Source organism: Amblyraja radiata, chromosome 6 (assembly GCF_010909765.2).
Source record: "Amblyraja radiata isolate CabotCenter1 chromosome 6, sAmbRad1.1.pri, whole genome shotgun sequence".
Classification (NCBI taxonomy): Eukaryota; Metazoa; Chordata; class Chondrichthyes; order Rajiformes; family Rajidae; genus Amblyraja; species Amblyraja radiata.
Genome location: NC_045961.1, coordinates 80,763,021 through 80,779,332, shown reverse-complemented (window position 1 = coordinate 80,779,332; position 16,312 = coordinate 80,763,021). Strand labels below are relative to the sequence as shown.

The 16,312-nt window shown below is 42.5% G+C and overlaps 1 protein-coding gene across 4 annotated transcripts in view; it reads right to left on the bottom strand.

The window, feature by feature from the left end:
• Nucleotides 1-16,312, bottom strand: part of pcdh9 (protocadherin 9) — a 783,218-nt gene that overhangs the window by 234,618 nt on the left and 532,288 nt on the right. For 2 of the 4 annotated variants that reach the window (XM_033023036.1, XM_033023037.1), the window contains exon 3: nt 14,094-15,282. The exons of the other annotated variants lie outside the window; for them this stretch is intronic. In XM_033023036.1, coding sequence (XP_032878927.1) covers nt 14,528-15,282 — 755 coding nt within the window. In that variant the 3' untranslated portion in view covers nt 14,094-14,527. Of the gene's footprint in view, nt 1-14,093; nt 15,283-16,312 lie in introns of those variants that run through there. 4 annotated transcript variants of the gene reach the window in all.

Below are 16,312 nucleotides of genomic sequence, written 5' to 3'. Positions count from 1 at the left end.
GGTTAGGAGGGAGAGATAGATCAGACATGATTGAAGGAGTCGACTAAGTTGATGCTGGAATAGAAAAAGGTTGCAACATAATTACCCATTCACTTTTACTTATCTTTTTTTATATGAAGGGAGCGATTTTCAAACAAGACAACGAAAATTGTATTGCGTGTTGAGATTTCCAAACCCAATCTGGATGACTATTTCAATGTGGGAAAATGAAACTCAGCCAAAATCTTAGCACAAACCTTGCTTTGTCTGTATATCTTTTTTTAAATGGGGCAACTGCTTAAAATATAAAGTGTTCCAAAATGTTGTGACTCAATACCAAGCCATGGTTGGAATGCTTCCAGGTTTTGATTTGGTCTGGTGCTTATTTTACAAAAGGGATAAAAGTTGTAGTCCCGTTGGCAGAGCTCACCGAAATGTTAAATAAAAGCCACATCTGCTCTCAGAGGTGGCTGCGAAAGATCGCCTGGGTCACCATGCTGAAAAGGAGCAAGTGAGTTCTCTGCAGAGTCCTGGTGAATTTTAATCTTCCAGTAAACATCACTGATATAGACTGAATGGCAATTTTCATACTGCTGTCTGTGCGGATTTGGTGGATGCCAAATAATCATAGTGACAGTGAGTTTGCTTCCGTTGTTCCTAGTAAATTGACCCAAGTGTGTGTAAGGATCTTTATAAGGATCTTTTCTAATTATCTGAAGAGACAAAACAAAGCAGAATTACTCCCAAACAGCAACATACTAATGCTGCTGTTTTAAAACCTGCAGGCTAATGTCACAAGGATTGCAGGCCAAATGTCTACAGGAATTACTTTTCCCCTAATATGTTCTGCTGCAATCTCAAATGCTGTAAAGGGCCTGTCCCACTTGGCGAATTTTTTGGCGACTGCTGGCGTCATATCAGTGTCACCAAAAGATTTTGAACATTTTAAAAATCCAGCGGCGACAAAAAAATGTTGCGACACTTGAAAAAACACCGCGCGTCATACGTCATCACGTTGCGTCACCCCGCATATTTTGCGGTGACCTGATACGTCAATCAACGATGTCAGCAGTCGCCGAAAAAAATCGGCAAGTAGTACAGGCCGTTAAATTGCAGCAGATGAATTTCACTGAATCATGAATTTCAATGAATATCAACGGGACCTCTGATCATTTCTCACTATTGTATGAATGGAGTATTAGTCTGGCTCTAATATAGGTTGCAATGTAATTAGGGGCATCTTTTGTCCTTAATATGCATATGGTGTGAATCTAACTCATTTGGCAATAATAAGTATCGATGTGCAGTGATTCGACTTTTCTTGGTTGAATTTCATTGACTTTCATTGAGAAGAGGGATATAGATTTACTTGTAGAGCAGAGGGATCTAGGAATGCAGATACATAGTTTCTTGAAAATGTGTCATCACAAGTAGATATGGTAGTTAAGACTGGTTTTGGCACATTGGCCATCATCAGTCAGAGTATTGATTATGGAAGTTGGGAGGTCATGTTACAGTTGTACAAAACATTGGTGAGGCCACATTTAGAGCATTGTGTTCAGTTTTGATCACCCTGTTATAGGAAAGATGTTGTTAAGCAGGAATGAGTCCAGAAAAGATTTACGAGGATGTTTAAGAAGGAACTGCAGATGCTGGAAAATGAAAGGTAGACAAAAGTGCTGGAGAAACTCAGCGGGTGCAGCAGCATCTATGGAGCGAAGGAAATAGGCAACGTTTCGGGCCAAAACCCTTCTTCAGACTGGAGAAGGGTTTCAGCCCGAAACGTTGCCTATTTCCTTCGCTCCATAGATGCTGCTGCACCCGCTGAGTTTCTCCAGCACTTTTGTCTACCTTTACAAGGATGTTGACAGGACATGAGCCTGAGCTATAGGGAGAGGTTGAGCAGGCTAGGACTTTATTCCCTGGAATGCAAGAGGATGAGGCGTGATCTTATCACAATGTACAAGTCCATGAGAGGGATAGGGTAAACATACAGAGTTTTTCACCTACAGTAGGGGAATCGCGAATCAGAGGACATAGGTTTAAGGTGAGAGGATAAAAATGTACTAGGAACCTGAGGAGCAACTTTTCTTACACAAAGGGTGGTACGTGAATGGAACAAGCTGATGGAGGAGGGAGTTGAGTAAGGTACTATCACAACGTGTAAGAAACATTTAGACTGGTACATGGATGGAATAGGTTCAAGAGGGATATGGGTCAGGTGGGACTAGTGTAGATGGCGCATGCTGGTTGGCATGAGCAAATTTGGTGAAGGGCCTGTTTCCACACTCTATGACTATGACTATTTTAAAACACCAAAGTTGCATCCCAATTTTCCATCTCTTCAGCCAACTCCACTACCTAAAAAACCATGTTGTATCTAGTGGATCTTAAAAATATAGATCCTCCCCGGGTTACGAATGCCTGACTTATGTACAAGCAAGCATTCAGAATAGTAAAGGGATGGAAAAGTTGGCTTCTGCAGGGTTACAAGCATCTTCTGCTGTGCAAGAAATCAGTTTAATGGCAATATCTGAAGGGTTGTGTTAAATGCCCTGATTCAACTGTCTTGCCCTTGGTGGATCTATGTTTTTAGTTAAGTTTAGTTAAACAGACCTTCCAGTTCAAAAAAAAAACCTCCCAGTACAAAAAAAGGTCTGAAGAAGAGTCTCGACCCGAAGCATCACGCATTTCTTCTCTCCAGAGATGCTGCCTGTCCTGCTGAGTTACTCCAGCATTTTGTGCCTACCTTCTATTTAAACCAGCATCTGCAGTTCTTTCCTACACATTTTTAGTTAAGCATATTGTCAAGTGGCCACATTTCCAACTTGCAAAATGTTTGGGTTAAAAACGATTCGCAGGAATGGATCCCTGTTGTAATGTAGCGACCTGCAACAAACGGCTTAGGTGCTGACATTACATGTTCCTTATTTACAAAATGGTGAGTTTAAGAACTGTAGATTGCTTCTTACTCCGGTGAAAAATGTTTTACTGAGCATCCTCACTTGCAGAAAAGTTGCACTACTTCCAGGATTCCCCTGGGATACCCTGTTTGATGAAGGCATGGATCTGAAATGCTAACTTGTTTCCCTTTCCATAGATGTTGCCCGAGTGTTTCCAGCATTTTTAATTTATTTTTTGCTTTTTCCTTAAAGGAACTATCAGCGCATCACAGTGCTGTTTATGTTTGCTTTAAACAAATAAGCCACCGCCTATCCTATACCACAACCATGGCAACATTTCAAAAAGGACTTAATTGCATGTTAATAGCTCTGCAGGATCTGGAAACTTTGCCAAGCCTGCCCACTGCACTGTGAATGGAGCAAATGAATTGGCCTGCTCAAGAAGTGCTTGCTTATCGGGATTATCTGTTCACACAACCTTTCCTCTACTGCAAACTACAGTGTTCATTGTCACAAAATCCTATTTCGAGGGAGGATCTGTGACAGTCTAATTACATCTGTGTGATAGTGATACGTGACAAATATAACATGTGTGAAATGCATCAATTCAGAAGTGGTGCATTAATAAGCAAAGGAATGAGGAAATCACATCAAAACAAACATAGTAAAACTGAAGATGCTGGAAATATTCAAGTGGCAACAACACTAAAACTCCTCACTTTGCCCCACCATTCAATACTATCATGGTTTATCTACTCAGGCCTCAATTCCACTTTGTTGCCAGTTACACATAGATCTTAATACCATGAAATTTTCAAAAATGTAACTGTTTCCTCTTCAAATAACCCCAAAGCTCTGAACTGCACAACCTTCGAGAGTAGAAGACCACCCAGGTCAGGCAATAATAAGTATAAGTGTTTGGGTCAGGATGCATAGAAAGGTGAGAGAACAAAACCAAAAGAAAATAATAGTTATTCAGAATCATGCTAATATTGGACCAGGACCTAGCTGACCCCATCTGTCCCCTTCCCATTGCTGTTCACAGTTTTGTAACTATACATTTGTTTCATCTTTAAATTGGACCAAAGGTTGTCAATCTAAAACATTAATTTTATTTTTCCCTCCACAGATGCTGCCTGACCTGCTGTGCATTTCCACTATTTTCTGTTTGGATTTCAGTTTTGTTCTGCAGAGTCAAGATGTGGAATTGTTGAGTACAGGTGGCTGTTATATGTTTATATTCTATCCCGCGAGTTTACATTGAGTTTCATTGTTGCAGTTCAGGAGGATGGAGGGGAAAGAAATTGTGTAGAAACCATGTACCATTAAAAGATAGATGACCAGACATTTTGAGTTACGTTTGAACAACTAATAAAGATATTCTACAAAAATGTCATCCCAAGACTGTTTGATCTCTGCAATAGTGTATTAAACAAAAAATAATATTTTCAGTCAGAATTTGGTGAGCACAAATGTCACCGGTTTCAATTAGACCTTCCATTAGCATGATTAAATTACGTGCAGATAATTGACATTGAATGGTATCAAAAAACGATGTATTGGTTCTTCACTGGACTTCAGAAAAGCTGACTTGGTAACGTTTTTAAAATTGGGCATGTGACCGAATACTCTAACTGTTGCAGGTACACTGTAGAACGTAACCTGACTGGTTGCATCATGACCTCGTTCTGCAGTACCGAAGGACATGGGGGCTACACAGTGATGCAACTTGTAGAGTGGCTGCCTCACAGCACCAGATATCCAGGTTTGATCCTGACCTCTGGTGCTCTCTATGTGTGGAGTTTGCAAGTTCTCTCTGTGAGAGCGTGCATTTTCTCTGGGGGCTCCAGTTTTCCCCCACATCACTAGTACGCACATGTTTGTAGGTTAATTGGACTCTGAAAATGTTCCCTAATGTATAGAGAGTGGCTGAGAAAGTGGAATCACATAGAACTAGAGTGAATAGGTGATTGATGGTCAGAGTGGACAGTGGGCCAAGGGGCCTGTTCCTTTGTTGTATCTAAAATACTCTAAGAATCTAAAACTCTAAAACGTAAGAGACTGCAGAGAGTGATATACTCAGCCCAGTTCATCACAGGCACAGCACCCCCCACTATCAGAAGCATCTACCTTAGATGCTGCCTCAAGAAAGACCTGCAGAAGGATCCCCATGATCCAGGTCATGCCCTTTTCTTGCTGCCACCACTGGGCAGGAAGAACAAAAGACTGCAGTCCCTCAACGCCAGGTTTAGGAACAACTACTTTCCTATGACCATCAAGGTTTTGAATCAACCTGCACAATCTTAATTCTACTTCGGCAACAGAACACTACAGATCACCTCTTGCACTATCCTACACTTGTTTCGCTAATTGTATTTTTGCACCCAGAGGCTGGCCTTACCCCTTTTGATTTCTGTAAACCCTACACAGGCTGGTGCTGTAACTCCTTGTCAGGCCCATTCTGACAAAATGATGTGATCGTTGGCGTGCAACTGTCATGTAACGTTAAATGAAACATGCCTGCTAAATCTTGTAATTACCTTCACCCTGACAGCATCCCAAACTGCTCACTCATCTTCCCAATCAGGCCCATCTGTGACAGAGTCAGAGAAAGATTCAGATGAATACGGATCACGTGCACGCAGAGGACATTAGTTTTGCTTGGCAACGTGTCGGCACGGACATTCTGGGCCGAAGGGCCTGTTCCTGTCCTATACTGTTCAATGTTCTATGTGCAGAAAGACACAAGAGCACAAACACCACAATGTAGTGGTTAGGGGCAAGGTCTTGGAGGGAGTTAAAACAGGGGTAAGAATTTTGAAGATGAGGAGCAGCACGGTGGTGCAGAGGTAGCGTTGCTCCCTTGCAGCACCAGAGACCCGGGTCCGATCCTGATTACGGGTGCTGTCTGTATGGAGTTTACACGTTCTCCCCGTGAGCGCTTGGTTTTTTTCCCGGGTGCTCCGGTTTCCTCCCACCCACCCACCCACTCATGGACTGGTTTGTAGGTTAATTGGATTCGGTAAAAATTGTAAATTGTCCCTGGAGTGTGGGATAGCGCTAGTGCACGAGGATCATCGGTCGGCGCAGACTCGGTGGGCTGATGGGCCAGTTTCTGCGATGCGTCTCTTTATTTTGGGCAGTTCCTCCACCAGAGGATGATTTTCTCTCACCCCAGATCTCTGGTCACATCAGAGGCTCTGCTCAGGTGGGTCAGGTGATGCAGGACGGGGTGGTGAGTGAGTAGCTTCAGATGTTGCACTCTCCCTTCAGTATTTGCATGTGGCCTCTGCATGCTCCTACAATATAGATTTATAGTTCTCAGTTCCACCTCAATACTCCTTCAATTTGAGCAGTCATTGATCCAGCAGAAAGCACATCTATGGACCATCTCTCAGTTTTTAGGTGTCACCTTGTTTCACGAATTAATCTCAGATTTAGAGAAGATTCTTCAAATTAAAAACTAGGTGATGGTCTCATCTTTGAGAATATTCAGCCAAAAGACCAATGTAAGAATTAGGAGCAGGAAGAGGCTTTTTCGGCTCCCAGTGTCTGTTCTCCCAATCAATAACACCACGGCTGGTCTTTCACCTCAGTGCCTCTTTCCTACACTAAACCCATTTCCCTTGGTTCCCTGAATAACTACACATGCTGTAAAAATATCCAAAGGCTTTTGACTGAATAAACCATCCAAGACTGCCTGGGTGTTCTGGGACCTAACGCCCGAGGCCTGCTTGAAGTACGGAACCAGATGGGACTGATTGAAGTATGGAATGTCAACAGCTGGTCTTCTGCATCCATAAGCCAGTTTGAACAGTGGGCTAGATCCAGGATGATTGGACTCATTATGTGCAAAGGTCTAGGTGCCTGCTTTATTCAGCCACTGCTACAAAAGATCAGGCACCTTGAAGGCCTCTTTTCCCATTCTACACAAAGTTTGGTTTGAATAACCTGAAACTTTTTTGCTCAGGATAATCCCTAAGTAGATAATTCCAGGCACGTGAATATTCCCTGAATAACAAATAAAGAAAGTCCTAAATGAAGATAGACACAAAAAGCTGGAGTAACTCAGCAGAACAGGCAGTGTCTCTGGAGAGAAGGAATGGGTGACGTTTCGGGTCGAGACTCTTCATCAGAGCCTTCTTCGTGCTGCCCTCCACTCACTCTGCAGCAACCCTGACTCTGCAACAAAGCCCTAAGTGATATGCTGCCGGACATCAAGATTAAAGAGATACGAAATGTTGAATTGAATGTGTCGATCCTGATCAAATTGGGGAGGTCAGGACCCTAAAATCGAGTAAAGGCTTCAGGGCTGCTAGGCCATTTGGTCAATTTAAAAATGCTCTCTGTAGAAATGGGACAAGCTGCAGAATGGTGCCAGTCTGTCTAGAGCCTAGATCTGAGCTGCAGGAAGAGAATGGGTACACCTGCAGACCCTGACAGTTAGGTGCAAAATGCATAGAATGGATTGGATGAATGCAAACCAGGCATACACTTTGTAAATATTTGTAAATAATGTTGCAAAGCTTTACTTCACTGAATGTTGATTGGATGAGGTATTGAGCCTTGTCTGGTTTTCTCGCATATCAGGGCAAATGTTGCAATGATTGTTTCCTCTGAGAAACACTGTTTGAATACAATGTATTAGCCACTGTATTATTGGGTTAGGGAAATGTCTGTCATGTATGGGGTTAATCGATATCTGTAATTGGATTGTAAAGAGACCACCCCCATGTGGTTCGGCCCCTCGAGGTCCGGGGACCTATAAAAGTCCGCTGCAACGACGTCCTGTGTCAATATTCTGGGAGAGCGCTTGCGACTGTGTGACCTTCTGTAGTGTCTCTGTTTGAGCGAGGCCAAAGGGTCTGATCAGACAGATACGAGGTTCAAACCCACGGTGGTTAGGTGCAGAAGTGGGAACTGTAATTGTGTTTTGACAAAATAAAGTTTAGATGTGCAAGTGCTTGACTCAGTGATTTTTGACTGAAACTCGACTGGGGTGAAACTTAGAACGAGCAATTTACAAATGTGTCAGGTCATGCCAGCATTGATCTGCTTAATTGGTGCAGATGTGTTAAATTTCTGGCTGTGTAAAATCTGAAGATTATGATATGCTTTGTCAGTGTCACAGTGTCAGATATAGGATGATACAACAAATTCAGAATTTGGCAGTGAGACCTGGATAATATCAGCAATTAATTGGGATGCTTAGTTGCTTCAGGACTTTCAGTAGAATTGTTACATATTGATTTCATATCAAAAATGGAAGGAAAAGTGATGTATATGTGTGATCTTCCCTGAAAACTTGGAGGGATTAAGTGTTTCCATGGAAATAGAACGGTCACTTGTGGAAAGTACTTGTGACATTTTCAGGATTGTAAGAGCACATCCTGCTTATGAACTGCAATCTGTACTTTTGAGTAAATTCTCCAAATACTAATGCCGGGTGACATTCTCATTTCTCAGAATGCTCAACAACAGAATACTGAGTAAAATTCGAGAGCACAGAAGGAACCAAGGTACAGTTTGGCCTTGTTTCGTAATAAAATCACTCATGTTCATTAAACCACCCATCAAACCACCCATGTAGCTCCACCCTTTCTCCCCCTAGTCGCAACAGAGACAGAGGCTCCCTAGTCCTTACCTTCCACCCCATCAGCCGTCGCATACAACACATAATCGGGACTACAGATGGCACAATGGGCTAAGTGTTCAGCTGGCAACGGTAGCCGGTTCGAATCCCGCTTGGAGTGCATACTGTCGTTGTGTCCTTGGGCAAGACACTTCACCCACCTTTGCCTGTGTGTGAATGTGTGTGAATGTGTGTGAGTGATTGGTGGTGGTCGGAGGGGCCGTAGGCGCAGATTGGCAGCCACGCTTCCGTCAGTCTGCCCCAGGGCAGCTGTGGCTACAGAAGTAGCTTACCACCACCGAGTGTGACTGAGGAGTGAATTAATAATGCGATGTAAAGCGCCTTGAGTATTAGAAAGGCGCTATATAAATCCCACCCATTATTATTATTATTATTATTATCCTCCAAAATTTCCGCCACCTCCAACGGGATCCCACCACTAGCCACATTTTCCCACCTCCACCCTTTTCCGCCTTCCGCAGAGACAGTTCCCTCCGCAGCTCCTTGATTAACTCATCCTTTCCCACCCAAACCACCCCCTTCCCAGGTACCTTCCCCTGCAGCCGCAAAAAAATGCAACACCTGTCGCAAATCCTCCTCCATCGACTCTGTCCAGGGACCCTGACAGTCCTTTCAGATTAGGCAGAAGTTCACTTGCACCTCCTCCAACCTCATCTACTGTATCCATCGTTCAAGATGTGGACTTTTATACATCGGCGGGACCAAACACAGACTGGGCAATCGTTTCGTTGAACACCTTCATTCAGCCCGCCTGAACCAACCTGATGTCCCGGTTGCCGGACACTTTAATTCTCCTTCCCATTCCTACACAGACCTTTCTGCCCTCGGTCTCCTCCATTGTCAGAGTGAGGCTAAACACAAATTGGAGCCCAGTGGTATGAATATTGATTTATCTCACTTCAGGTAGCTCCGGCATTCCCTCTTTCTCTATTCCTTCCCCCACCCAAGTCGCACTAGCTTCTCATTTTCACACTACAAACAAGCCAGTTTCCTTTATCATTGTTACCGTTTTGCATATCATTCATTCATTGTTCTTTATCTCTCCACATCACCGTTTATATCTCTCGTTTCCCTCATCCCTAACCAGTCTGAAGAAGGGTCTCGATCCAAAACGTCACCCATTCCTTCCCTCCAGAGATGCTGCCTGTCCCGCTGAGTCACTCCAGCTTCTTCTTGTGTCTATCTTCCATGTAAACTAATCCTACATTCATTACCTTTTTTTATTCTCCCCACATTTTCATTAACTTCATCTAGATTCTACCAGTCATCCACACAAAAGGAGACATTTACATTGGACAATTTACAGACACCAACCACCACTATTTTGCGTAATGCAGGAAACCCATGCAGTCACAGGAAGAACATACAAACTTCACACAGATTGCACCCAAGGTTAGGATTGACGTTAAAATAATTATTTTTGAATGTCCATTGTTCCAAATCAGGGAATTCTGAGATAATAGTAGCAATTACCACCCAAAAAAAAAACATTAAGCATTGCTGCATGAATAGACCATGGTAGTAGGTTCAAGGCCTGGGTCATTCTGATGCCTCATACTTTGAGCATTCTGCACTATTTAATATTGCTGTGACATCTCACTTGTTCATGCTTAAATATGTCACAGAGAGGATTGTTATCAAAACACATGTTACCTCCAAAGGCATCAAATATTCAATTAGATCTTTTTGCAAAACACTGAAGTTAAAATATCCTGTGTAGGAAGGAACTGCAGATGCTGGTTTAAACCGAAGATAGATACAAAAAGCTGGAGTAACTCAGCGGGTCAGACAGCATCTCTGGAGAAAAGGAATAGTTGATGGTGAAGAAGGGTCTCAACCTAAACATCACCTATACACCTATTACGCATGCAATAGGCAGGTGCTGGATAACATTACATTTCTCAAATTTGCTTCTGTCTAAGTCTATGGAACCAATCTGAAATGGAGTACAATATATATGGCAGCTATTGCAATCTAGAACAAAGTTCCAAGTGAGTGTTTTTCACTTTCAATCTTAGTCTGAGCACCAAACATCCCCTACAGACCAACCTAAGAAAGCTTTAGATATAACTAGGATTTGAGAATATATATTGCTATCTGGTGGACAATTGGAATTACAATTTAGGATGGACAATAAATGTTGACTTTGCCACATTCTGTAAAAAGGGAAGGTAATTAATGGTTGATTTCTGAATATTCAGCATCAGGCAGAATTGTACATCCATGCTAAATATTGCAACAGTCTATAAACCTCACACATCAACCAATTATTATGGAATAACATATTCTCATTCAAAATTAGTTGAACCAAAAAAGGATCATATAGTATGATTATAGTATCATTGGTTGGGGCATTGAGTATAAGGGTCAGGAAGTAGTGTTGCAGCTTTATACAACATTGGTTTGGCCATATTTGGAATATTATGCACAGTCCTGGTCAACCCATTACAGGAAGGATGTAGAGAGTTTGAAGAGTGTGCAGAAGTGGTTTACCAGGGTCCTGCCTGGACTAGAGGGTATTAGTATTAGTTTTTTTGAAAGGTTTGGACAAACGGATTGTTTTCTTTGGTGCGTTGGAGGCTGAAGGGTTACCTGACAGCGGTTTATAAAATTATGAATGGCATGGATAAGGTAGAGTTTCAGATCCTTTTTGTCAGTGTGCAAATGTCAACAACTAGAGGGCAGAGCTTTAAGTTCCGAAGGAGAAAGTTTAAAGAGAATATGCAGGGAATAATACTATTACAGAAAGAGTAGTGAGTCCCTGGAACACACTGGCAGGGGTGGTGGAGGATGCAGGTACGATAAAAGTTTAAGAGACTTTTTGATGGACAGATCAATATGCAGGGAATGGAGGGACATGGACCATCTGTAGACAGAGGAGATAGGTATCATGGTTGGCACAGACATTGTGGGCTGAAAGGCCTGTTCCTGCACTGCACTATTCTATGTGTGATGTTCTCTACGTATGAAGGATCTTTTAACAATTGTGTCCTTTCATAATGCGAGTAACAATGCCTGCAGTTTGGAGCTGTTAAATCATATTAATAATAATAATAATAAATTTTATTTATGGGCGCCTTTCAAGAGTCTCAAGGACACCTTACAAAAATTGAGCATGTAGAGGAAAAACTTGTAAGGGGAATGAAATAAATAGTAGAGACATGACTAGTACACAAAGTAAAGACAGAATTCAATACAAAACACAGTACGAGGCAATTAATGCACAGATGAAAAGGGACGGGGACGTGGGGCTAAGGATAGGCAGAGGTGAAGAGATGGGTCTTGAGGCGGGACTGGAAGATGGTGAGGGACACGGAATTGTGGATCAGTTGGGGGAGGGAGTTCCAGAGCCTGGGAGCTGCCCTGGAGAAGGCTCTGTCCCCAAAACTGCGGAGGTTGGACTTGTGGATGGAGAGGAGACCGGCTGATGTGGATCTAGGGACCGTGAGGGTTGGTAGGGGGAGAGGAGGTCAGTGAGATATGGGGGGGGGGGGGGGGGGGGCAGATGGTGGAGGGCTTTGTAGGTGAAGTTGTTTGAGGACTGGAGTGATGTGATGCCAGGATTTGGTATGGGTGATGAGTCGGTTATATTGCACAGAATATAGCCTCTTGAATCTGTGCTTCCATCAAGCATTGATTTTCACTCATCCCACCTTATTCTCCACAAGTTCTCCTCAACTCCCCCGAAGACTCTATCACCCACTTAATATTAGGGGCAATTTACCGAACCACACGTCTTTGGGATGTGGGAGAAACTGGAGAATTCTGGTGAAGCTCTCTTGGTCACAAGAGAATGTGACCAATATCACACATTCGGCTCCCAAGGTCAGGATTGAACCTGGATTGTTGGTGTTGCAAGGCAGTGATTCTATTAGGTGCATTGATCCATTGCTGGAATTTGATGTTTTGTACTTTTATAGAATTAAAGAAAATGAAAAAGAGAGCATAGTTGCACGATCAACTAGTTCATAAAGGCCTGTAAACTGTGAGGATATTAAACCAATAGTACTTTCTTTTATGGACAACAGACACAATAGGCTGAATGGACTCTTCAATGTTGTAAATGCTTGTGATTCAAGTCAATGTTTCTATTTCATACGAGCCAAAATCCGCCCTCAAAAACTGTAAACCTATTCCTTTCATCCTCATCCAATTATCCACATTTATCATTCTGCTAGTCAGTCGTACCGTTCCTTATTTCATTGCTGCTGCATCTAACCACAATGAGTGAAAAAAGTGTCTCCAATTTACTGGATTTATTGGCAATCAATTCTTTATTTAAACCCCAAACTCTGGTAATTTCCTATATTACTTTACTATATGAGTGCACTGACAAGTATATCCATCCTTAATTGCTCATCCCTAATTATCAATCCCATCCCTTATTACCCATTCCTAATTGGTCATGGAGCCGGCAAGGGGAAGGTGGCTTCTAACCTTTGCAGTTCTTCTGGTGAAGGGGCTCCCAGTGTACTATATATATATATATATATATATATATCAGTAGTATGAGGAGCTGGATCCAGTGAAGATGAAAGAATAACAAAATTGTGTGTTATTTAGAATGAAGCTTACAGCTACACTCCTGTTTCTTGGTGCTAGAAATAATGTGTTTAGGAGCTGATATTGTTAGCAAAGAACTATAGTGCATCTTGTACCATCAACATTTTTCATTTTCTCACAAATGTCAATTAGAACTCCCTCAGTCTTTTCTTGTTCAAAGTGCAACATGCTGATTTTGTTTTCCCCTGGTGCTTCTGGAATCACCCATGGATACCTTTACTGCCATCTCTCTGTCATGCTCGGTAATACGGAGGCACAAAAAATATGTTGTCTGTTCAATGGAGCCAACATTCAGAGGCAAAGTACCATACTACTACATAGCATGCGTGCCGAGTACATAATAGATGGTGATTTCTATTCCAAATTCAGACACCTGTACTGAACTGATGTAAACATCTAATTGCCAAGTTTTTGGAATGGAAAGGTTAGGCACTTTACAAAATTGTTGCACTTTTATCCGTACTGCTGCAGCTCAAGTGTGGAATCAAAGGTCTGGGCCAAATGCACAGTCAGTCTCAATTTTGAATCACATGCAAAGTCTCATTACTCTAACACAATAGCCACATTGTAACTGGGGCAATACATCTATTTAGGGAAGCTTTAAACATCGTACCACCCGCAGTTCTGTAGAAAGACACATTTGTACTGACAAATTTAAGAGATATTTATCTAGCAAATACACAATCATTTTGAATTGCCTTACAGAAGCCATGCTGGCTTGTCACTGCATTGTATAGAAAAGGGATAATTTTCAAACTTGCTTTGTGTAAAAAAAATATATGACCGTGGATAGCAACATGTCTCTATCATGGTGTGATCTGAGCTTCATGCCTTGGTGACAATGTGAATGAGGCATGTAGCAGAGGGTGAAACAAAACTACATGAGATGAAGCATTCTGGAGAACTCTGGCTGCACTGCAAGTTGGGGCTTGGGTGAAACTGAGACAGAATGGAAACACCATGGGCATGAAAAGTAGGCACAAGACAAAGAATGGTTGATACACAATGTTTATTCCACAGCACGTGGGTAAAGATGGAAAACAAGAGAACAAAACCTCTCCCTCCCAACAACAAAACCACAACAGACAACACAACACAAGATGAATAACATGTTTTTTTTTAAATATATCAAACAACATTAATAATTATGGAAGTGGAATACATTTATAAAGAACTCCAAACAACAAAGATAAGCAAAGACAATGTTTAGATTAACTGCATGATAAAAGGCAATTTATTTATTACTTAAGAGGCTAATCCTAATTCAAAACCCATGAAAAATGCTTGCACACATCATTTTACGCTATTGTATAAATCCCTGGAACCGACAAGTTGAAAATCTGTAACCTTAAATCTAACTGTACAGTAAGAAAGATGAAGTATTTATAGTCGCAACAACATGTGTAGATGGGTTTTCACTCTGATGATTTTACCAGTCATTATCTGAGGAGTTTAGCGATGATTCCTCAATGGACATACTCTCATCAGAGTCACCATTAGGATCAAGTGATATTTCAACCACTGTGTCTCCAGGTGCAGCTGTGTTATTAGCTGTCTGGACATTATCAGAGGATGTCACCACAGTCTCGGTGGAGGTTGTTAGGAGGTCATTAGATGCTGCCCCAACATTCTCCCCCTGGCACTGTTCTGTCAGTACAATGGACGTCTGAATAGCCACATCCCGCCGGGGCAAGGCAGAGAAGTGATGCAGCCTCACCAGTGTGTGCATTGCACCCACCAAAGACATGACATTCTGGGACAGCCGGGCCCCGCGATACTGCGAGGCATTCTGCAATGCATTTATGTCTCTGTGCATATGGTTGAAGCCACGCTGCAAAGTGCTCACCAGGGCGTCTAACCTGCGGCATATGGGGCACAGATCCCCTTCGGGAGTGTTATGGGAATTTGGTGGGACAGCGGAAGGGGCAGGTCTCATTGCCTCTGGCTGATATGTCCCTTGCGGCCTAGACTGCTCTGAGGAAGGCACTTTCATGTAACGGGCTGCTTTCCATTGTCCATCTGCAGAGTCTTCTCTACATTCCTCACATGAACCTTGTGGAACCTCTTCAGTCTCTGTACCTTGATTCACCATTCCATGTCCTTGTTTCTGGGCAGAAACCTTCTCTTCCAATACCACAGTGATCTGATGCTGCTCTGGTCTTCGTTCTGAAGTGCAATACTCATCTGGGGAGATAAAAAAACAATGTTTGTTTAGCCGCTGATGGGCGATTCATAAACTGAAGAACTAGATTGCAACAGAGCTTTGGTTGCAAGAAAGCTTGTAATCAATTATAGAGCAAAACCATTTATGTGTATGCTTTGAAAGTTTGCTTATGTAAACATTGCAATGCATGCTTAATGTTAATAGACAAGACTGAGGCAAGCAATGATGGGTTTGACAAAACAATGCACACTCACCAGAGTCACTGGAGTTACAGGACGCATCAGGTCCATGTTCCACAAGGTGGACTATTGGGGTCACCTTCTCTTCCTCCCATGTTAGGACTTTCTCTTTTGCCACATCTTTGTGCTGGACTGCCCCTCTCTTTTTGTTAAAAGCGCCTTTCCTCCGGGCACCAAGTCGTAAGTCACTGATACGCTTTCGACAGTCCTTGACTGCTCGGCCTAGTTTGGAAACTTTGTTGACTCTGGCAGCTGTAAGGTTGCAGCCACGGTGTTGACCCTCACTAGCGGGCATTTTGGATTTTGTGCCCCGGACCAATCTTTGTAATTTTGTGAACTGTTTCATAAGCATGCATGTAGCCCACATGGAGAATGCAGGCTTCTGCCGCTTGGTTACTTTGAACGCCATTTTCGTCAGCTTTCCGCCTGTGCGGAGTGGAAAGAAAAGTCATTTGCAAAGGTCAAGTTGCTTTCCTTTTGAAGTTAAGATACTAATTATCAATTAGTGCACCTGCATTCATTACGCATCATTGATTTGATTGCCTGCAGATCACTGCTTTCATTTTCCACACCTGTCAACCTTGTGGCTTCTGAATGGCATTGCCAATTGACTTTTGCTGAACATCAGATTATGGGCATTTTTATGAATAGTGGTGACCTGTATATGAATCCACATCTTCCAAGCACATATGTAGGAAAGAACTGCAGATGCTGGTTTAAATCGAAGGTAGACACAAAATGCTGCAGTAACTCAGCGGACCAGGCAGCATCTCTGGAGAGAAGGAATGGATGACGTTACAGGTCGAGATCC